This window comes from Crocuta crocuta, unplaced genomic scaffold, assembly GCF_008692635.1.
Source record: "Crocuta crocuta isolate KB4526 unplaced genomic scaffold, BGI_CrCroc_1.0 scaffold72, whole genome shotgun sequence".
Classification (NCBI taxonomy): domain Eukaryota; kingdom Metazoa; phylum Chordata; class Mammalia; order Carnivora; family Hyaenidae; genus Crocuta; species Crocuta crocuta.
In genome coordinates, this window is record NW_027529427.1 from 1,994,443 (window position 1) to 2,016,883 (window position 22,441).

At 50.7% G+C, this 22,441-nt stretch overlaps 1 protein-coding gene across 1 annotated transcript in view; it reads right to left on the reverse strand.

The window, feature by feature from the left end:
* Nucleotides 1–22,441, reverse strand: part of CLSTN3 (calsyntenin 3) — a 28,313-nt gene that overhangs the window by 4,938 nt on the left and 934 nt on the right. The window contains exons 2-16 of the mRNA XM_077759069.1: nucleotides 20,652–20,774; nucleotides 20,050–20,245; nucleotides 18,256–18,464; nucleotides 17,834–17,983; nucleotides 17,409–17,594; nucleotides 16,692–16,973; nucleotides 15,811–15,923; nucleotides 12,887–13,049; nucleotides 12,207–12,263; nucleotides 11,348–11,505; nucleotides 11,085–11,233; nucleotides 5,871–6,097; nucleotides 5,433–5,603; nucleotides 4,500–4,645; nucleotides 4,123–4,258 (exon numbers count right to left, since the gene is read on the reverse strand). Of these exons, the coding sequence (XP_077615195.1) occupies nucleotides 4,123–4,258; nucleotides 4,500–4,645; nucleotides 5,433–5,603; nucleotides 5,871–6,097; nucleotides 11,085–11,233; nucleotides 11,348–11,505; nucleotides 12,207–12,263; nucleotides 12,887–13,049; nucleotides 15,811–15,923; nucleotides 16,692–16,973; nucleotides 17,409–17,594; nucleotides 17,834–17,983; nucleotides 18,256–18,464; nucleotides 20,050–20,245; nucleotides 20,652–20,774 (2,466 nt within the window). The remainder of the gene's footprint in view (nucleotides 1–4,122; nucleotides 4,259–4,499; nucleotides 4,646–5,432; nucleotides 5,604–5,870; nucleotides 6,098–11,084; nucleotides 11,234–11,347; nucleotides 11,506–12,206; nucleotides 12,264–12,886; nucleotides 13,050–15,810; nucleotides 15,924–16,691; nucleotides 16,974–17,408; nucleotides 17,595–17,833; nucleotides 17,984–18,255; nucleotides 18,465–20,049; nucleotides 20,246–20,651; nucleotides 20,775–22,441) is intronic.

The following is a 22,441-nucleotide window of genomic DNA, read 5'->3' on the forward strand; positions in this document are numbered from 1 at the left end:
TGATTTAACTGGTACGGGGGATAAAATAACCTAGGCCCCAAGCATTTTTACAGCTCCCCAGCTGATTCTGAGATGTATCAAACTTTGGGATGACTAGATAAATATCATCTTCGTCTTGCCTCACCTTCTCAGACAGCCTTCCTCTACCCAACCATGAACCTCTCCCATCCAAAATCTCTTCTACTCTTCAAGGTCCAAGCGCAAACTCTATCTGCACCACAAACCCTTCCCTGACTGTCCCAATTTATAACCATGTTCCTTTTCTGGCACACCTAGGATCTTCAGAGAAATGAACCCCCATCCCATTGGAAGGGAGTATGTCTCCTCCAGTTTTCCCCCGATTACAGCAATTTGAAATTGCAAAGCCATGACTCTGGAACAGCACTCTCAGAGTTGGGGGGATTCCCGGACAGTTGGGAGGTGAGGGGAAGGAATACCTCGAAACGTCAGAAAAGGCATATGGAGGGGCGCCTGGGTGGCTTAGTCGGTTAAGCATCCGACTTTCGCTTAGGTCATGATCTCACGGTTCGTGGGTTCGAGCCCCGCATCAGGCTCTGTGCTGACTGCCAGCTCGGAGCCTGGAGCCTATTTCAGAGTCTGTATCTCCCTCTCTCTCTGACCCTCCCCTGCTCACGCTCTCTCTCCTAGAAATAAATAAAAATATTTAAAAAGAAAGAAAGAAAGAAAGAGAGAGAGAGAGAGAAAGAAAGAAAGAGAAAGAAAGAAAGAAAGAAAGAAAGAAAGAAAGAAAGAAAGAAAGAAAGAAAGAAAGAAGGAAAGAAAGAAAGAAAAAAGAAAAGGCATATGGAATGGGTTTTACGACGTGGATCCCCTGGTGCACTCAGGATATCAATCGCCAATGCCCTTAGGTGAACTATGAACCCTGCATCCTACAGAGGCCGAAATAAGGAAAGAAGCAAAAGCAGACTACCCCTCTCGGTTGGCATTTCAGAGAGCATTTTGGTTGGCCTGGACCTCTGCTCAGAACAGGATGGGAAGGCTGGGTTTCCTCTGAGAAGGTGAAGCCACGGTAACACTCAAACACCCCAGCACACCCTCTAGGCAGCTGGAGTGCGAAGCACAGCCTTCCCAGCCAATGTGGGGCAGCTGGCCGCTCAGGGCAGGAAGCTCTGGGGTAGTTACAGTGTGGATTCCCTCCCCTAGAACTTTCTATCAGAGGAAATAAGAACTGAGAATCTCACCAGGCCAGGCCACAATGCCAGTCCAGATCTGCTCTGAGCCTGACCTGAGTAGAAGGACCCAGAGTCCAACCCAGGTTAAGTGGGGCGATTACTCAGTTGCTTGAGCGTCCGGCTTTGGCTCAGGTTGTGACCTCACGGTTCCTGAATTCAAGCCCCACGTGAGGCTGCTGCTGTCAGCACAGAGCCCTCCTGGGATTCTCTGTCCTCTCCTCTCTCTGCCACTCCCCCATTTTCACTCTCTCAAAAATAAATCAATATTTTTTTTTAAAAAAAGGGGAAAGAACTGGAGAAAGAGCTAGGAAATTATGAGGAAAAAAAGACTGGCCCCAAGGGTCTATTTAAACAAACAGGTTTAGGGGGCTCCTGGGTGGCTCAGTCGGTTAAGTGTCCAACTTCGGCTCAGGTCATGACCTCACGGTTCGTGGGTTCGAGCCCCACATCGGGCTCTGTGCTGACAGCTCAGAGCCTGGAGCCTGTTTCGCATTCTGTGTCTCCCTCTCTCTCTGACCCTCCNGTTTAGTTTGCTCACAGGTCTCTAAAAATTGTGTGAAGTTTCTATGAACTTTTACAACTTGATTATGCATTATGCTCCCCTCTTCCACCCTGCTTCCCTCCACTCCTGCCCCCATCTGCTTTCCTAAAGTGGGTAAACACTTAAAGAGGCCTCTGTAATTGTTTTCAGAGACAGAAAGGAAGAAGGGAGGCAGTCGCAGGGAAAAGGGAACACAAAAGACTCTGTAGTGGTGGCTACCACTTAAGGGGAGGAATCCAGATGGAATCCCTGGGGTACCAGGGAGCCAGCCTCAGTCAAAAAAGCCCTAGGAAGCCCTTAGGAGTGCTCCTCCCCCAAGAATTAGATGCAACTATAATCTAATGAGAGGAAAGAAAGAAAGAAAGAAAGAAAGAAAGAAAGAAAGAAAGAAAGAAAGAAAGAGGAGGAGAGAAAGAGAGAGAGAGAAAGAGAGAGAGAAAGAAAGAAAGAAAGGAGGGAGGGAAGGAGGGAGGGAAGGAAAGAGTGAGGCAGGCTGGGAGGGAGGGAGGAAGAAAGAAAGGAAAAGCGGACAAGCATCAAGCATAAATGGAGACGATATGGAGATCAATGGTTAATGCACAGGCTCTAGAATCCTGCCACCTGGATTTGAATCCTGACTCTTACCACTTTCTAGCTGTGTGATGTTGAATAAAATGCCTAACCTCTCTGGGCTTCCGTTTCCTTGCCTTTAAAGGGGATAATGCTAGTACCCATTTCATTTATTGTTTGTAGTGACTACATGGGTTAATATGTATAAAATATCATGGCACACATTGATGTGTTCAATATTTTTCTTATTATGTGCATTGAAATGAACTCTTTCAAGGAAGCATTTTCGGAATTCCTTAGGGAATTGCCTTCAGCCTGTGATACACCTTTTGACTTTTTTCAAAAGTGACAAGCCTGTGCCCTTTGTGGGTTTGTATATTTAAGAACTTAAAACGATATCCAGAGCCAACTCTGACAAAAGTGGATGATGAAATTGGGTAATATTGAAATGGGTCAAAAGCAAAGGGTATCTAAGAAGTAATAAACGTAACTGCACCATGTAAATGGGCTTTGAAAGCAATTTTAAAAGGGATTCCAAAAATCACTTTTGGCATCAACAGAGTCATTTTACACTGTTTAATAGTGTGGAAGAAAACTCATTTCATAATATTATATGTAAATACCAGGGTAAGTAAAAAAGTTTGATCCTGACTTTGTAAAAAGGAAAAAAAAAAAAGCATAGAAAAAAAAGGAAACATTAACAATGGCTTCTTCTCTGGGGTGGAATTATGGCTGATGTTTCTTCTTTATACTTGTAATTTCTAGGTTTTCTACAATAAAGCAACTCTTAAATTGGAAATGTAAACTCGCATCACTGGTAAAGGACCATGGCTAGGGAACACAAGGTCAGCACTCCATTTGGATTTAATTCTTTTTTTTTAAATTTTTTAAACGTTTTATTTATTTCTGAGAGAGAGAGAGACAGCGTGAGCAGGGGAGGGACAGAGAGAGGGAGACACAGAATCAGAAACAGGCTCCAGGCTCTGAGCTGTCAGCACAGAGCCCGTCGTGGGGCTCGAACCCACAAACTGTGAGATCATGACCTGAGCTGAAGTCGGACGCTTAACCGACTGAGCCACCCAGGTGCCCCTTTAATTCTGTGCCAAGCTGCACACTTGGTGTTAGAAAGACTTACGACATTAGAGGGGTGCCTGGGTGGCTTAGTCAGTTAAGTGTCTGACTTCGGCTCAGGTCATGATCTCATGGTCGGTGAGTTCAAGCCCCTTGTCCAACTCTCTGCTGACAGCTCAGAGCCTGGAGCCTGCTTCCGATTCTGTATCTCCCTCTCTCTCTGGCCCTCCCCAGCTTGTACTCTGTTTCTCTATCTGTCTCTCAAAAATAAATATTTAAAAAAAAGACTTATGACATTATAGGTAGCTTATAATTATACATGTATTAGCCCCAACTTTCTCCTTGAGGATAAAGACTGTATCTATCCTATAATTCTTTTATGTCCCTCATACCATTTTAGGACAGTGCTAGTATATAGTAGGTGCTTCATAAATACTTGACGGCCTCACTAGGTCCAGGGCTAATTTGATATTGCTGGGGGAGGGAGCAGGAAAAAAGTGCCTAAACCCCTCACCAACTTTATGATTCCAGACACGAGCACCCCAGCGATGAATGATACAGACTCACAGTCTTCAGGAGGGAAAGTTAATAGTCCAGGGGTTACAGGGATTGGAACAGAGTGATCAGTTAAGTCAGGTAGCACAGGGAACAGACTCATAGCTCCACCAGCTGCCCCTACCCCCAGTGGTAGAGGAGAGAGGATGTCCGTGCCCAGCCCACTCCGCGCCACCCTCCCTGCCCTGCCTGGCCCCGTGCACTCTTACATACTCGAGTTTCGGTGGGAGCTGGCCAGGCTGTGTCCAGCCATCTCAGGAGGGGGCTGGTGGCCGCGGTGCAGGAACTGCTGGGAGCTGAGCATGTGGCTGGGGTGGGCAGCCCGGTTCATGTTGTGCAGGACATTGACCTAGAGGAGGGAGAGCTCAGTGGGCACCCGCCTCTCCTATTCCTGCTCACTAGAGTCCTGTCCCACCTCACTCGGGCCCATCTGCTAACCATGCCCCACAGCTCCTCCTCCGCCGCCGCGGACAGGTTCCGGGCTCCTCCGGGCTCCAATGTCCATTCCCACCAACTACGGGTCTCAGTCCACTCTGCCAGGGCTCCTCGCTAGCAGGAGAGGAGGGAAAGGAAGGAGACTCTCCGAATACCTCCACAATGAATTCATTGCTGGAGTAACGACCATTCATTTCTGAGCAGGACAGCCGGAATTTCCTGGCATAGAGGGCAGCTCCGTGTCGCAGCCGATAATGAGCCTGCCTCAGGATCTCTTCGTACACAGTGATGCTCTCCACCCCTGGGGGACAAGGAAGTAGCTCAGGGCAGGAGTACCCTCCAAAAAGGCCGGGCAGGACCCTCTCTCGCAGACTCCCACCGGCTGAGAGCACACACAACCGCAGAATGGGTCAGTCCCACGTCTCCACAGGGGAATGACCTGAGTTCTCCCAAGAGATGCCCCCCTCCGCCCCCAGCCCGGCTCTGACTCATTGAGAGAGAGTGACTGGGGTCCATATCCTGCTCTGCTCTTCTCTAAAAACTCTGTGGCTTCTGGATAGAGATGGAGAGAAGGCAAGACAGAAGGAAGGAGGCAAGAAGGAGGGAAAGGAAGAGAGGGGAAAATTCAGAAGTCCTCGGTGAGGCTCTGGAAGGGAATGGAAATAGGAGGGAGCCGGTGATGACCATCTTCTCCCATTCCTCCTTATGGAGGTTTCCTTCAGAGAATAGCAGGCTTCCCATGGAAGCTACCAAGTCATGGCCACTATTCACCAAGACGTGAGCACGTGAGTCAAAGCTCTGGTGTGTCCACGAGATCAGAGAGAGGGAAGGTAGAGAGAAGGTGGTTAGGGCCAAACAGCTAAAGGATCGAAGGCTCGTCAGAGAAGATTGACCCACAGGAGGAACGAGGGGCAGAGGGGAACCAAGCTGTAGAGAGAAGCTTGACGAACTTCCAGGTTGGGAAGGTGCAAAATGCCACTTGTCCACATCCCTGGGCCTGGGAGGAGGACCCGCTGGAATTCCTAGATCCCTGGTCATGGGGAGGGGCATGCAGGGAAAAAGAGGACCGGCTCTCAGTCCCCACTGACCAGCAATGGTGAGGTAGGCCGACGTGTTGGTGAGCTCCAGCCCTCGCTGCTGCAAGAGTGCCGTGTCTAGGAGCAGGCTTTCCCGCTCTGGGTCCAGGTCATCCCCCACCAGGGAGATCTCGCAGCCATCCAGGTTGTGCACAATCTCATCCGACATGCGTGTGTCTGTCACTGAATGGGAAAGAGTCGGGATCAGGGTCAGAGCCACAGGGCCCACCTCGTGGCCACTCTTCCTCCCCTTCCAGGCTCATTCCCTGAGAGCAGTCGGCAGCATCGTCAAGAACAGCATTACCCAATACTTTGCTCATACCCACAGGCCTCCTCCTGGCTCTACATCTGTGTAAGTGGTTCTAGGCAAGCGAGTGTGGGGTGAAGTCACTCCAGGTGCAGACACGGGCCCCCTCTCGGGACGATATCACTTCCTGGAGTCATCCTTACCTGTGCCCTGCCAATTCTCATCCTTTTTGGCCTCCACCTGGTGCGAAATGGAGCAAGTGATTTGAAGATCAGGGAACAAGGGGATCCCCTCAGGTCCTTCAAAGTCCACAGCTGGGCGAGCAAAATGAGCAGTGCCACTCAGCAGGATCTGGGGGGCATCAGGCTGAAGGACCACCACGTAGCCCTCCACTTCGGGGATGGAGACACAGGATTCTTCACTGAAGCACCTACAGGAGAAGGTGGGGGAGAGGCAGCTTACGACCCAACACCTCCTCTCTTATGATCACTATTCTGTTTCATCCCTCCGGGCGTCCATCTCTACAACAGAGCACCCCATGTTGGGGAGGGGAGGGGAGAAAAGAGGGATGGTGTCTCTGTAGCAGCACCACTACCCCACCGGGGCAAAGCTGGAGAGGAGATACCCTTTCCTGGGAGGATGCCACTGTGGGAAAGGGTCAGGGACAGATCAGACAACCCAGACCTGCAGGAGGGATCACATTACAACACCCTGATGGCAGATTATGCAACACCTATCAAACTTCATTCTACAAACCAAACTTACAAAAATGTTTACACATACACAATTCCTTACTCAGAAGATTTAAATTAAGAAGTGTGTTCAGTAGGGGCGCCCGGGTGGCTTAGTCGGTTAAGCGTCCGACTTTCGCTCAGGTCATGACCTCGCGGTTCGTGGGTTCGAGCCCCGCGTCGGGCTCTGTGCTGACTGCCAGCTCAGAGCCTGGAGCTTGTTTCAAAGTCTGTCACTCCCTCTCTCTCTGACCCTCCCCTGCTCATGCTGTCTCTCTCTCTCCTAGAAATAAATAAAATATTAAAAAAAAAAAAAAGAAGTGTGTTCAGTAAAACACGTGGCAGATACATGCCACAAAAATATTCAACAACAAAAATGGAAGGGAGGGCTGTGGTGGGGGAGCCTATCCCAGGATGCACACCTCTTTGGTGTGTCTTCCATTCATTCCCTTCAAGATCAGAGAAACCTACTTTGGTCGGTGAGCTAATGTGATGATCTTGGACCTGTTTCCATGGTCCTGTGAAGCCTCGCGGACCTTGGCACCAGGACAGACTCCCTCAAGCACTCAGCCAGGCCAACCAACGTACAGCACAGCTGCTCAGGGGTCACCTCCCGCCCCATCCTTTGCCAATCGATCAGAATGACACCTCACTTTTCTCATCACACCTGCTGGTTTCTGAAGCATTTACACATACTATTTCATCCAACCTAATTTCAATGCTGTGGAAAAGGGATAAGAAACCAACGACACACGAGAAATAGGCATCAGAGTTAAGGCTTAAAGCCACTGTTCCTATGCCAAGATCACACTCTTTCCACTGAACCACAGCCACTATTTGGGACCTGGGTTTGCATCAGTCTGATTTATTTAAAGAAGCACCCCTTGAACAAGCAGCCTTCAGAAGGGAGTTAGTAGCACAGGAGCAGGGCCTGTGGGCTATATGCTTGTGCTAACTGAAATGAGGCTTGCTGAGCACGCCCAACTGGACTGCAGGAGCCATTATGGGAAGGGGTAACCTCAGCAGATATGAAGAACTCAAGTCCCTGACGCTGTCCATGCCCACAACCTGCTAAGTTCCTGTGCTGTAAGGAGTGGGGCCCAAGAATCTGCACGGTTATTCCGAGGGCCCCAGCTCAAACCCTCTTGGAAGACAACCTCAGCTGATCCTGAGAGCCCAGACTCCAACAGACATCCCCACTGCAGTGAGCACTCTAAAGGGGACTCAACGGGGAATAGGGGGCTGAACCTGACCCAAAAGCACTAATGATCTGGTCAAGAGCTTAGGTATGGCATACAACCTTAAAAATTTTTTTAATGCTTTATTTATTTCTATGAGAGAGAGAGAGAGAATCCGAAACAGGCTCCAGGCTCTGAGCTAGCTGTCATCACAGAGCCCGATGCAGGGCTTGAACCCACAAACCACGAGATCATGACCTGAGCCAAAGTCAGACGCCCAACCAACTGAAGCCACTCAGGTGCCCCGGCATACAATCTTAAAACAAGGGCAAATGTGGTCACCATCGCGTAAGTGGAACAAACAAAAAACCCAGGAAGGTTTAGAGAGGCAGAGGTCATTTCTGGCTAAGATGGGAATAGGGCATTTGGCCAGGGAGGATAGGAATAATCAAGAGAAGTAGCAACAGAGCTAGCCTTCGAAGGAGGATAGGACTTCGCTAGGCAGAAGGTAGACCATAGAATGGATGCTGGGGAGTATACCAAGGGGAATGAAGGAATGAGGCAGGAAATCTGGGCAGATGGTTGAGGGCTTCGAGTGCGATTTTCGAGCACTGGCCAAGAGGAGGCCATTAAAATCTTCTATATCAAGGAAATATGAGAATGAAAATTCTCATTTATGACCACTAACCCAGCCTCTGGTGGAGAGTGAACTGAAGTTAGAATATTAGAGATAGGTCAACTCATTGGGAGGTTATGGCAATAGGCTGGGTGAGAGGTAATCAGAGATGAGGCTGGAGTCATATCAGCAGAAATGGAAAAAGAGGAGACAGATTCCTAACACCCAGCACAGGCAGGATCAGGGTGACCTGGTGACTGATGGAGCGTGGAGGAGAGACAGGGAGAAACCAAGATGACTCAGAGGTTTCAAGCCTGGATGATTGCATGGGCAGAGACACCATTACAGAAATGGAGAATTCCGGGGAGAGGCTAGTTTGGGTACTGAAGGTCATTATTCCATCTTATGATGGAAGAGATTAGCTCATCTGTTTGAGGTGCTGACAGAACTTCTAGATAGAGGTTACAGCAAGCAGATAGAAATTTAAGGGCTGTGAAAGAGGATAAAGCTAGAGAAAAAAGATATGGTAGCCATTTGTTCAGGGGTTAATGCCACAAAGGAGGTGGGCTTTCCAAGAAAGAGAGGGGGGAAGAGTACCTTAGAGAAAATCTGCATTGACAAATAGTTGCATAAATCTGGCTTTAAAGGGGCAGAGCCCCAAAAACTGAACCCTGGAACTTGGGGAAGCCGCATGCACTAGGGCAAGGATGTATATCAGGAAAAAGGAGGTACTGTTAGGGATCTATCTCCTCCTCTTTCACTCATGTGCATGTGCAGGTGTGTGTGCTTACACACACACACACACACACATACACACACACACCTCCCTATATTTTCTCCAATGATCTCAAGGAAGTATTAGGGTAGCACTAACCACAGGATAGCTCTACAAATGAAAAAATTGAGAGCTCTCTTTCTCAGCCTCACAAAGAAAACAAGATCCCTTTCTCCCTACTAAAGGATCAAAGTCAGGTTCCCAGCCCTTGGATAAGCCTCTCCCAGGGCATCAAAGAAGTAGGAGGAATCCAGATGAGTCCATCAACAAAGGATGTCAACTCCTCCCACTGTGGGGCACCCCTCCCCTTGCAAAGCTCCACCCTAAGCCAAAAGACAGCATCCTTCCTTGATGTGGCTCCAATGCAGAGTGAAGGCAATGAGGCAATCATTCGGTGACTAGTGGGTTAAACCCTTCATAGCTGCACAACTGCCCTTTTAACGACTTGAGTTCTAGCTAGAACGTGGTGGGCTGCATGCTTGGCTCTGGTCTGTGCCCACATGACCCCAGCTACCTGTGGCCTTCAGCTCCACACCATGACCACACCATGGGCCAGCAGCCCGATTCCCAAAAGCTGCTGCCTCTGCCTTCCAGAGCTGTAATTGTGAGGCCTGATAATCATGACCAGTCACAGTGCCCCCTCCTTTCTCTCCTCTCTAAGCCCACCCTTCCCAGGATAGCTATCTTCACATCGCTTATGGAGAAACCAAGGCAGAGTAGGGGAGAAAGGCATGCTTACTCAGGAATCTAGTCTCCTGCATTGAGTAATCCACCCACCAGATGGCAGTAGCTCCTAAAAACTGCCCCACAAACATTCTAGGGGGTGAAAACCAACATTGGCAGAATAGGCACTGGGCTAGTGGTCAATCTGGACTGTATCATTTAGCTCTCAAAACAATCCCATGAGTTAGATTCTATTATTATCTCTGCTTTATAGCATTTGCTCTGTGCAAAAAGTCAGTAGGTAACAGACTCTGGGTCCATAACTATTATACTTTCATGACCTCTCAGTTACTTGCCATTTTTTAAATGTCTTATTTATTTTTGAGAGAGTGCAAGTAGGGGAGGGGCAGAGAGAGAGGGACAGAGAATCTGAAGCAGGCTCTGTGCTGACAGCAGCCCGATGTGGGGCTCGAACTCACAAACCACAAGATCATGACCTGAGCCAAAGTCAGACGCTCAACCAACTGAGCCACCCAGTGCCAATTTTTCTTTTAAAGAATTAAAATTATTTACTTAGAATTCAAAGGTCAGAAAACTTTCAGTGAAGGGTCAGACAATAAATATTTTTGGCTTTTGGGGCCATACAAACTCTGTCCCAACCTAGCCCTGCCATCATACTGTGAAGTAATATGCAAAGAAATGGGAATGGCTGTGTTCTAATAAAACTTTATTTACAAAACAGGCAGCAGGCCAGACTTGGCCCCACAGCCATAGGTTGCCAACTCCCAGGCTTAGATGATCCTATTTGACCTTGCAAGAGCTTGTTGAAACAAGATTAAAATAGGTGAAACAGCTAGAGCTACTAGCTCAAGGTCATCCAGGCAATCAATATCGTGTCAGAATTAACATCAAATCTCCCAGCTCCAAATCCAGTTCCCGCTCTGCACCACTTTACATATCAGCATAGAGGCACAGAGAAAATTAAAACCCCACGGTCCTGGAAGGGTGGTTTGTGGAAAAAATAATGAATCCATTGTTTAAATCCGAGTCTAGGGGCGCCTGGGTGGCTCAGTCGGTTAAGCGTCCGACTTCGGCTCAGGTCATGATCTCATTGTTCGTGGGTTCGAGCCCCACATCGGGCTCTGTGCTGACAGCTCAGAGCCTGGAGCCTGCTTCAGATTCTGTGTCTCCCTCTCTCTCCGACCCTCCCTTGCTCACGCTGTCTCTCTCTCAGAAATAAATAAAAAACATTAAAAAAAATTTTTAATCTGAGTCTAGTCCAGGCTCTTCTACAACATTGGTGTGTCAAGTGAGCAAGTCAGTTGTCGTTGGGGCCCAATCTCCCCATCTATGTAGTGAGGGGGTGTGCCTAGCCCTGGGTGACCTCTAAGACCAAGGAGTTCTGACAATATCTGGTTCTGCTCTGTGATTTGCCCGCCCCACCCAACACTCACTTGACGGCGGTGGTGAGGCGCAGGGGCCTGACGCCAGGCGTGGCAAAGCGCAGAGTGTTCATGTAAGCCACATGCTGCAGGGCATGGTTGAAGGTCTCCACATCATCCCCCTCCAGGGTGAGCAGGGACTGCGAGGGGTTCACGTGGACCTGGGCCCCAGACACAGACAGCTGAGAGCAGGGCCAGGAGGTGGGAGAGAGGTGGGCAGGGGTCGGGGGCCGGGGGCATGCCCGGAAAGACAGGGCTAGAGGAAGGGGCTCTACCTTCATGCCTTTGCCCAGGCTCTCGAAATCCCTATAGTCCAGCCCCTCCCGACATGCATAGAGGCACTCGATGACCTCGCGGCTCTCCAGGCGGCCGGAGCGCACGCTGAAACCAGCCAGGTAGCCATGGAAGTAGTGGTGGATCAGCAAGGGGTCTCCTAGGGCAGGAACACAGGGGCGGGCGGGAGGTAAGGGCAGGTGAGGGCAGAGGCAGCTGGAGCAGGAAGGGGGGCAGAGGGAAAGGGCAGACAGCTGGGGGAAAAGCACAAGAAGGAGAGATGTGGAAATGAAAAGGAAAGAAGAGACCAGGAAGTGAGGCCGGGAGAGACTGGAGAAAAGCAGAAGAGGGAATAAATCCAAGGAGAAGAGAAGGGTGAAAAACAGAAACAACAGAAATGAGAAAAGCCCCCAGGAAAGGGAGAAAGGGAAGGAGGAAAGCATGACCAAAGGGAGCACAAAGAGGAGCCCATGGAGGAAACGGAGGGGAGGGCAAGACGGCGTGGTCCCAGGGCATGCAGGGGCCCCCGGGGAACGTGTGGAGCTTCACAGATGCCCCAATCTCCCTACATGGGACCACCTCCTGCCTCCCACAACTGCTACGTGGAAAGCCAGCAAGAGAACTCTTCCACTTCCTTCTGTGGGCAGGAAGGGACACTCAGGATGCCACCAAGCTCCATCTGGCCTTACCTCTCCCAGGGACCCCTGCCCTGTAGTAGTTCATGGAGGCCCTACCCCCTGGTGGCAGGCGCAGCAGTAACTGTGAGGCTGGCTGGGATTCGGGGGTTGGCATGGAGTCAGGAGCAAGCACAGAAAGTTAAGGTGAGAGCTCTCTGGTTTCCAGTTCTTATGCACAGAGTACCTTGTGTGGTGTCTGTACTGTTGTCTCCTCCCTTTTCCTTCTCTTTGTTCTTCTCCTCTGGAGGAAAAAGAAGTAGCAATGAATTCAGTTATGGGGGCAGATTGACCACAAGGAAGAAGGGATCTTCCCGTTTCTCTCCCCACCAATGTAGGACTTGCAACCTGTCCACCAATCTCACATCTCAATCTCTCCGGCTTCTGTTAACAACCAACCCCCAAATATGTTGCTGAGAAAAAACGAGGGCTCTGGTAAGACACACGCATGCACATACACACACGCACGTGTGCGCGCGCACACAAGCAGGCACACACCCAAGCTCCCAGAAGGATAAAGATGAAAGAAATAGCTTAAGGAAGACTGAGGACTCTCTGAAGTACTACTGGCCTCCAGCAAGGGAATGCACTTGTGGACATCATCCCTTCGATTGAACAATGTGGGCACTGGCCAAAGTTACAGAAAGAGATTCTGGGGATGCCTGAGGTGCTGACTAGTTGAATAAGTGGGAGATATTGGGTGGGGGAAGGGGTCCTGCAGTCTACTCCACAGAGATCTCTCTGAGTCACCAGGCCCAACTGCAGGGAGACATGCATGAAGTCAGGCTACCCTTGCTCCTTCATTAATCCTAAGCCACTAGAAGTTCCAACCTCAGTGTCTTCACTGAGAAGCTCAGGGGGACTTACCAGTCCAGCAGGCCCCAATCATGAGAGCAGGTTCCCTTCGGGGAGGGTGGATGAGACCATTGTCATGGATGAGGGCAGGGTCAAATGAGATGCCATCGGCATAAAGCGTGACTGTGGGGAACTCCAGGTTCAAAGCGTAGTGGTGCCATTCATCATCGCAGACCTGGGGGAGCAGTGTTAAGGGTACGAGCCCTCAGTTGCTTTATCTTCAGGGAATTAATACAAGGCACGGCCCCTTCTCCTGGAGACAGGGTACAGTCCCTTATAGTTTCAGCTCTATCAGCAGGGCTTACTAGTGAACTGTTGCCTACCCAGCTCCAGAAATAACATCCTTGCCCAAAATCACCAGGCACCAAGCAAGTAAGTACCCAAAATTCCATTCTTCAGGCAAATCTCTAAAACTATAAACATTCCTAAGAGAAGTAACACACTATTTTGTGAATAATTTTGGAAGGTCTAGAGTAGCTTGTATCCCAACAGTAAAACAAACCCACTCTCCTTGGTAGTTCTCCTAGGGTCAAGATGGGGGTGGGGGATGGTCAGAGGAATGAGGGGTAGCAAGCTCTCTGCCTTATTAGCTTCTAAGTGCTGGAATGCCTCACAGTTCAACCTAGACCCTTTTCCCTTTTCTCTCTACTCAGTCTTCCTAGGAATTTCCTCATCTGTTCCCATGATACCACGTTTATACCGTTAATTCCAGAATCTGCATCTCCAGCCCAGAGCTCTCCTTTGAACACTGGGCTCTCCACTTGAATGTCTCAGAGGTATCTCAAATTTACCATGTGTAAGATAGAAGTCCATGCCCCTTCCCAATTTCCTTGCTTTTCCCTGGGTCAGCATCAACACTCCACTGTCCATCCAGTTGTCAAACAGATGACCTATGGGATACCTTTGATCCTTCTCTTCCCTTCACCTTGCACATCCAAACCACCAGCAGCGCTGTTGATCCCAGGTCCAAATAGAGCTGCAAGCTGTGAATTTCTGTGCAGTTCTCTATAATGCCATGCATTAGTCCAGTCCTCGGCCTTTACCATGGCAACAGTCTTGTCTAGGTCTTTATATTTTTATGTCTCTTCAATACATTCCTCCCATAGTTGCCAAAGGGATCTTCTTAAAATTCAGATCTAATCAGATCACCTCCCTGCTTTACACCCTTCAAAAGGCTTCCTATCTCTTACAGAACAAAATCTAAACAAACTGGGGCTCCTGGGTGGCTCAGTTGGTTAAGCATCCAACTTAGGCTCAGGTCATGATCTCTGCTCGTGAGTTCGAGCCCTGCATCGGCCTCTCTGCTGTCAGCACAGTCTGCTTCAGATCCTCTGTCCTCCTCTCTCTCTGCTCCTCCCCTGCTCACATTCTCTCTCTCTTCCTCTCTTGCTCTCTCAAAAATAAATAAAACCTTAAAAAAAACTAACCTTAAAAAAAATCTAAACAGGGGCGCCTGGGTGGCTTAGTCGGTTAAGCGTCCGACTTTTGCTTAGGTCATGATCTCGCGGTTTGTGGGTTCGAGCCCCGCATCGGGCTCTGTGCTGACTGCCAGCTCAGAGCCTGGAGCCTATTTCAGAGTCTGTGTCTCCCTCTCTCTCTGACTCTCCCCTACTCACGCTGTCTCTCTCTCTCTTAGAAATAAATAAAAATTAAAAAAAAAAATCTAAACAAACTCCAGCTGACTCTGCCCAGCTCTCCAACCTCATGTCCAGTCTTTCCCCCTTGTTCACTGTATTCTAGCTCCACTGACTTCTTCCCATGCCTGGAACATGTGAAGCACTTTCCTGCCTCAGGGCCTTTGCAGCAGCTCTTCCCTCTGCCTAGAACACTTTTCTTTTCAGCTATTCCTCATCCTTTGAACAAAACTTAAATTTCACCTCCATCAGGACTTCCCTGAGCATCAGATCGAAACAGAATCCCTCCCTGTGTCCTCCCGCATTCTCTACTTCACTCCCCTGCTGTTCTTTCAAAGAATTCATCATAATTTACTATTTGTATGTCTCCCTACTTTCTAAAAATCTACTTCTCCAACTAAAATGTAAGCTCAAAGAAGGCAAATACTTTGTTTCATCTGATACTCCATTGTATCCCCAGAACCAAGCAGAATGGCAGAGTCTTGCTTAATACTTCACAAACATGTGTTGAATAAATAAGGGAATATAAAAGAAAGCAAACGGAAGACTGTCTCTTTCACAGAGTACCACAGAAAGCAAAAGCTTTTGTAGACAGCCCTCAATTATCCAGTTTGTGGATTTTCTAGGCCCTTCCTTTCTCTTTCTCTCTCTCTTCCACTTCCTGCCTTTTTTCAGCTATTTGCTCACTCAGCCAATCCACTGGGGCTTGCAAGAAAAATAAAAGGAAATGGGTACTCAATTAGTCCCAATTGGCCCGCTCGGGCCAGCTTACAGAATGAATAAAGAAGAGGTTGAAATTGTCCGCTCCAGAGAGGATTTTACATATTTTTGTCCATTATTTATCCTTCATAATCATGGATGATAATAATGAAAATTGACATTCTTTCTGCCTACAAAGTCTAGTCCATCATTTGATTCTACAACAACCCTCGGATATAAAATTCATATTATTCCCATTTAAGAGGTCAAGAAACTGAGATTTAGACATATTAACAGAGATTTCTTGGCTAGGGAGCTCCCCTGGCTGGACTCAAACCCAACCTGTGTCCCTCAGAATGACTTCCTTTCTCGCTGACAGCATGCTAACTGCTTGAGAGTCAGGGGTATGTACTGATAAGGTTCTAGGTAAGAAAGAGATGAAATAAAACAAGTGGGAAACAAGAAATAAAACCTCGGAGTAGAATGGTCAGGAACTGAAGGTGGAGCGAAGGGCGCACAGGACAATGCAGAAAACGCCAACCCCAGCCCCAGGACCCTCCTTCCGCCCACCCAGCTCTCCCAGGAGCCTGGCACTGGCCTCACCTGCTCCAGCTTCCAGAGGAACTTGACGGGGCGGGCACTCTCAAGCAGAGGCCAGTAGAGGAAGGCAATTCTGCAGCCATGGACAGTCAGCGAGTAGTGAGAGAAGCCATCCTCTGAGGGGAGAGGGCAGAGACACGGGTCAAACACAGGGCCTGAGGCAAGACCAGGTTCAAAGCCCCAGAGGGAGAAGACATGGGATTCTCATTACTCTCTTTGGTGCTCGCCCTCTCGTATTCCCTAGCATCTTCCCTCTTTCTCTCTCTCTCTGACACATGCACAGAGTCCAGTCCAAGTGAAAACTGGGGCTTCTCGAACATTTTGATTGGCCAGGGTGCAACACTGGCCAGCCTGTTCCCACCCAGATTTCTACTGGTCCTTTGGTTAATACGTGGGTGACAGCCCATCTTAGATCAAGAGAAGTGAGCTCGAAGAAGTGGCAGAAATGAAAGTTCAGGTCAAGACTGAGCCCTCCTAGGAAGGACATGCTATGCAGTCAAGGGAAGAGGGGAGATGGGATGGTGGTTGGAGAGAAAGAATGGGGCACACCACTACCCAGGCTTCTCTCTCCTACAGTGAACAGGTTGTAATGGGAGTAGACTGGGAAGCAGCCTACCACATGGTGGGATGAGGCAGGGGGATTGGGCAACCGCAGGTGAGAAGGGCAGTGAGCAGTCCCATTGCACTCCGAGAGTAGCGTGGTCTCAACCTCTCACACAGGCAGTAAACCACACAATTCCAGGGAGCATCAAACCCAGCACCGCCACCTTACAAACGAAGAGAGAGGAAGTGACCTGCCCACCGCCACAAATTGGATGGTGACAGACGCAGGATAAAAAGCCAGTTTCCTCATTCTCACACCAGTGCTCTGGGGGAAGGCTCACCATTCTGGACAGTGTTACACACGATGGTTTCCTCTTCCTTCTTGCCCTTGTTGGGAGTCACACCATGCTTCATCCAGAAGGACAGAGTAAAGTGGTCACTGAGGCTGTCCTGGGGTCCAGAGCCCAGCCCAGCTGTGCCACCTAGGGGAACCTGCACAGCTTGGGTGCCATTGAACCAGTAGATAAGGCTGCTGTCCTGGCTGTAGTGCACTGAGAGTCCAGCCGTCCAGTTGGCATTGGGGCCAGGCATGGGCAACAGGTCTACCTCCCCAGTGGCAGCACCTGCAAGAGCACAGAAAGCAGAAGTGTCAGAGCTGAGACCCAGCAGATGGGCAAATGGGAAGCAGTCGGGGAAAGAGTGACTGAAGGAGAGAGATTTCCCACAGCTTCTCTCACCCCCTTTCTTAGCCCCTCAAAGACACCCGAGGGGAGATCTCCCTTCTAGGAATGGCTCTCCAACGAATTCATTCTCCACCTCATCATCTCTCCCTACCATTGTTCTGCAATGTACCTGGTGACTGTCTTGTGCTACGATTATGATTATGCATCTTTGCGAACGACCTACTGATTTGCTTTTGGGGCCACAGGAGTTAACCACATGCTACAACCTCTGTGGATGTATATATACGTACAGGTGGGCAAGGGAAGATGAGGCAGATTCTTAGGAAAGAGGCAGAGGAGGGTCAGGCAGAAGGCTGGGGAGAGGAGGGCACCCACCACAGAGTTTCCGCAGTGCCCGTTCTGAGTAGTTGTCACGGTCACAGCCCTTGGCCACATGGCTCGTCTGTAGCTCTATGGTGGCCTGAATGTTCCAGAGAGGTTCATCGCAGGTCTCCAGGCGGATACCGGGGAACAAAGCCAAGCTCCCTGCGCCTGGTGCATATTCGATCCTTTTGTTCCAGCCTGTGTGGGGGTACAGGGAGAGGATAGTAGAGAGAGAGGAAGGCAGCCCTCTTATCCATTCTGCCATTGTCCTGTTCGCTGACACTCTTGGGTAGACAGCCAAGGTAGACAGCTGCAAGCCTGCCCCCAAATCTCTCTCCCCTGGCTCCTAACCTAGCTCTAGGATTGTCAGAAGGGACAAAAGGGAAACCAAGGTGAAAGATGATTTACAAGATGGGTGACAGCACGGAGCCCCTCACCTTGCCAGCTGGGTTTACACGTGGGCTTCACCTGGATCTCCACCTGGGCGTCATCCACTGCCCGCTTCTTCCCGCAGTCATAAGCTGTCACCGTGAACTTGTAGAGTCGCTCGCCACTGTACTGCAGCTTCTCTGTGTTCTCAATGTTTCCTGGGATAGGTGTGGGGAAGACAAAGAGGGTAAGGTGCGCTAGGGAAAGCCTAGGGAGGTACGCGGAGGACTCGTGAGTCAATCGGGCAACGGGTGAAGGAGGCAGCAGGAAGACGGGTAAGGAGGTATCTGGGGAAACAAGGCTCTCCATTGGGAAGGAGGAGTGGAAAGAGGGTCCGAGGGACACAAGTGGAGAGTTCAGCCCCGGGGTGTTCAGAGGGACGTGGGTGCACACGTGGGTGCCCCTGCAGGGCAGCAGGGGATGGACTCACCATCGTTGTCGATGAGGAAGGGGGTGTTGGGTGTGAGGATCTCATAGTAGCAGATCTGACTATACTGGGGGGAGCAGTCACCGTCAATGGCTTCCACCCGCAGAATGCGGTCGTACAGCTTCCCCTCAGTTACCGCAGCGCGGTACAGCCGCTCCACAAACACGGGGGCAAACTCGTTTACGTCATTGACCCGCACGTGCACAGTCGCCCTGCGCGTACCAGAGCAGAGGGCGGGACAAGGAAGCGTCAGCCAGCCTCAAAACTCAAAGAGAGGAATGCAGACAGGGAGCCGGAGCACACAGGAGCCTGTGCGTCCCGAGCCTAGGGCCGTGGGCTGCTCCCACCCCCCAGGGCACCAAGCACCACACAGGAAGGGGTGACTGATGTGAGGGGTAAGGAACAACCCCAGAGGACACCCTTGGCTGACTTGGAGGACTCCTGTACAGAATGCTATAGGTTGGGTGCTGAGACAAGGGACAAGACAGAATTTAGTGTCCCGCTGGTTATTCCTCCGCAATAGTCAGATCCAATGGGAGAACCAAGGAAGACATAGAATAAAAGCCAAATTAAAAGCAACTGGGGGGTGGGGCTCCTAGCTGGCTCCGTTGGTAGAGCATTCCACCCTCAGTGTCAGGGTTCTAGTTTGAGCCCACATTGGGTGTAGAAATTACTTAAAAATAAAATCTTCAGGGGTGCCTGGGTGGCTCAGTCGGTTAAATGCCCGGCTTCAGCTCAGGTCATGATCTCGTGGTTCGTGGGTTCAAGCCCTGCGTCGAGCTCTGTGCTGACAGCTAGCTCAGAGCCTGGAGCCTGTTTCAGATTCTGTGTCTCCCTCTCTCTGCCCCTCCCCNACTCATGCTGTCTCTCTCTCTCTCTCTCTCTCAGAAATAAATTAAAAAGATAAAATAAAATCTTTAAAACCAATCGGGGAAGGGAAGTGGTACTTATATAAAAGCCGTCAAGCCACCTGCCATGAGCGTGAGAGGAGCGCAGTCTTCTGTGCACACATGTGCAATGTGCATGTCAGGTGTGCCCCCCTCACTCAGGCCCCATGGGGCGAGCAACCCTGCGGCTATGCTTTTCATGCTGATCCCTACCTTTCGCCAAGATCTAGGTGACCAGGGCCCAGATCTTGGGTCCTATCTCCAAATGGGAAACTGAGTCACAAGGAGCGGTTTACCGGCAGTGCCTCTTAGCAGCCCAGGAACCCTGACTGCCAACCTTTCTCCCATTCTCTGATGAGAAGTCAGCTGGGAACAGACATAGGAATCTCGGGCCCCAGGCTCGATCGTGCCCGATCAATTTCCTGTGCACCCCCACGTAGCATTGGGCACGTGTATACTGTGTGTGCGAGTGTGGTGTGCGCTGCAGACTGGCGGGGCAGGTGGAGGGAATCCGGATGTGTGCTGATGTGCTCCTCCTTCTCCTCATCATAACCCATGCACTGAGCCCTTCCTGGCATCAGGTACTGTGGTGCATGCTTTTTACATAAACCATCTCCTTTACTCTTCACGGCAACCTAAGGAAGTAGGATCATCATTTTCCCATCTCATAGGCCAGTAAAAGCAGGTCTAGAAGGCTAAGTAAGTTGCCCAAGATCAGAAGAGGCAGAACTGGGATTAGATGCCATGAGTTCCTCTACAGGTTTCTAGCACCTTGAGTGAAAGCTCCTGGAAGAAAAGACCCCGATGAACAGAGAGGGGAGGGGGTAGGTATTCAATGACACCATGGGCAGAGGAGAGCAAGAGCGGGGAGAGCCCGGCAACAGGGTGCAGGGGACAAGGGCTTCCTCACTTGTGCGACTTCTTGGTGTTGGCCCCATCGGGGCCCTCGCCACAGTCGTAGGCCTGGATGGTGAAGGTGTGCTCCTTCTGGGCCTCACAGTCCACTGGCTCCTTGGCCCGGATCAGCCCTTCTCCGGTTGCTTTGTCCAGAATCACGGCCTCAAAGGGCACCCCAGACCCATGGAGCCGGAAGCCACAGATCTCACCTGACCCAGGGGGGAGGGAGGGATGAGGCTCCTTCTCCTTCGCCACTTCCAGCATCTTCTTCCCAGCCTCCCCGCCTCCGTTCCACTTCACCTCTCCTCCCAAACCCCTGTCCCTTCTCTTGTGCACGTGAAGGTGTTAATTATCAGACATAGAGCTCCAACACCAGCTTCCTGAGCTGCAGCCTCTCAGAGCTGCAGGGTCTAAGATCTGATCAAATCTTGATGCAGTTAACCCCTGCCTGCCCGCATCCTTCTCTCTGGCTCCCTTTACTCAGCCACCAGTCTTAAGCCTACTTCCCCACTTCCCCTGCTCTCCCTCTCAGGACCTCCCCTCTTCCCCCTTGCCCTCTGCCCTCCCAACCACTTCTCTGTCCTACCCACCTTGCTTTCCCCCAACCCCAATTACCGGCATAGCGCAGGGGGGCGTCCTTGTCCAAGGCAAAGAGTGGTGGGTTCAGCAGGACCGTGTTGTCATTCTCCATGACGATGCCCTGGTATTCTGCCTCGATCCATGGCTTATGCTTGTTGGCTGACCCCCACCCAAGGAGAGGAGAGGAAGCACCTGTGAGCTGGCCCTCCACTCCTGCACAACCCAGACACACTTCCACTCCACTATCATCCCCCTTTCCACCCTCTGCAGAAGCACCTGCAGCAGGAAGGGCTAAGGACAAGAAATCAGCATTAAAGGAGTCACGGCCTTCTTCCCAAGGCAGGATAAACTGTTTCCATGGCAACAGCCTACCCTGGGGGAGGAGGAGGAGGACCACTATCTCCCCTGGGAAACATGGCCAGAGGGTAAAGAATTTTCTTTAGGGGTTTCAAGTGCTAGTGAGTGGAGACTGGAGCAGTGGTGGGCCATCAGAAGGCCCTGGGAAAGGGTAGAGTTGAGATGAGAGAAAAAAGATCTAGACATTTCCAGAGATCCTGAGTGTTTATCTTCCCCTCCACCACCACCACCCCCATTTCGGTCCTGATACCCTCACTCTGCACTTCTCCCAGCCAAGTCCCAGCCTAAGCCCATCCAACCTAAGAGAAGAGAAAATATATAGGACAGAAGGAGGGGGGCAGATAGGGGCAGGGCTGGAGTAGAGGAATCAATGCCAAATGACTGGACCCAGCACAGCCGACATCCTAAGGGATTATTGAACTGGCCTAGAAACATGACAAATCTCCTGCCTGCCTCTCATCCCTACACTCAAGAGAGCACAATCATAGCCAGCACATTTCGATGTCCCCCACCAGGCCACCAAACCCCACTCTCCCTGAACCGCACTTCTTGTTCAGACTCATGACTTAGGGCTACTTCTTGCTTACCTCTTTCTTCTGTTCAACCACCAGGCAAGCCAGGAAGGATGCAGGACTTGCTCAGCCTCTAGATTTCCCCACCTCCTGCCAGACTCAGCTCAATTGTGTCTCCTCCCGGGGACCAATCTCCCCCTAGCCAGGTGAGGGGATATGGGGAAGGACAGTGTGTTCCCTTCCCTTCTACATCACCCCCCACCTCAGCTGCCACTGTTTGCTCTATTTAATCCCACCATTCCGACCCCCAGACTCCCCAAGCTCATCCGTGATGGCCTATCCATGGAACACGGGTGGAAGAAGACATATCATGACAGGGAAACTGAGTCACCAGAAGGAAACATCCCCAGTATGTCATGGTGAGCAAAAAATCCTGACTTCCAGTCTTTCCTCCAACTACACCCTCCCCAAAAAAAGGCTTCTGGCATCGGAATGCCTCGCCCTTTCTAGCAGATGACCACCAGCACCCCCTTCTCTAAGGGGAGGGAAGGAAGCCACAAGATGGTGCTCAGAAGGCAGCAGAGGAAGTGGCAGGAGGCTAAGAAGCTGGGTTGAGGTCAGACACTGAGGCGAGGAGCCACCGCCTGAACATGGAGGGGCTGTCGTGCCGCAGGGCCAGGGCTGGGCACCCTCTCCACAGCTCACCCCCAGCCTCCCTGCTCCTCTCCTCTTGGCCACAGACCCCCTGTGTCCATTTCCTTCACTCACTGCTGGCTCCCTGCCCTTCCTTCCTCCACTTCTCCTCCCCCCTCCTCACCTGCTCCTCTGTCCCTTTCAATCCTCTCCTCTCTCTTTTTTCCCTGCACCTTTACCCTCTTCCATCTCCTTCTTACCCCCTCCCACATCTCATGTCCCCAGACCGTCTCAGCTTCTCCCTCCCACCACTCATCCAGCACC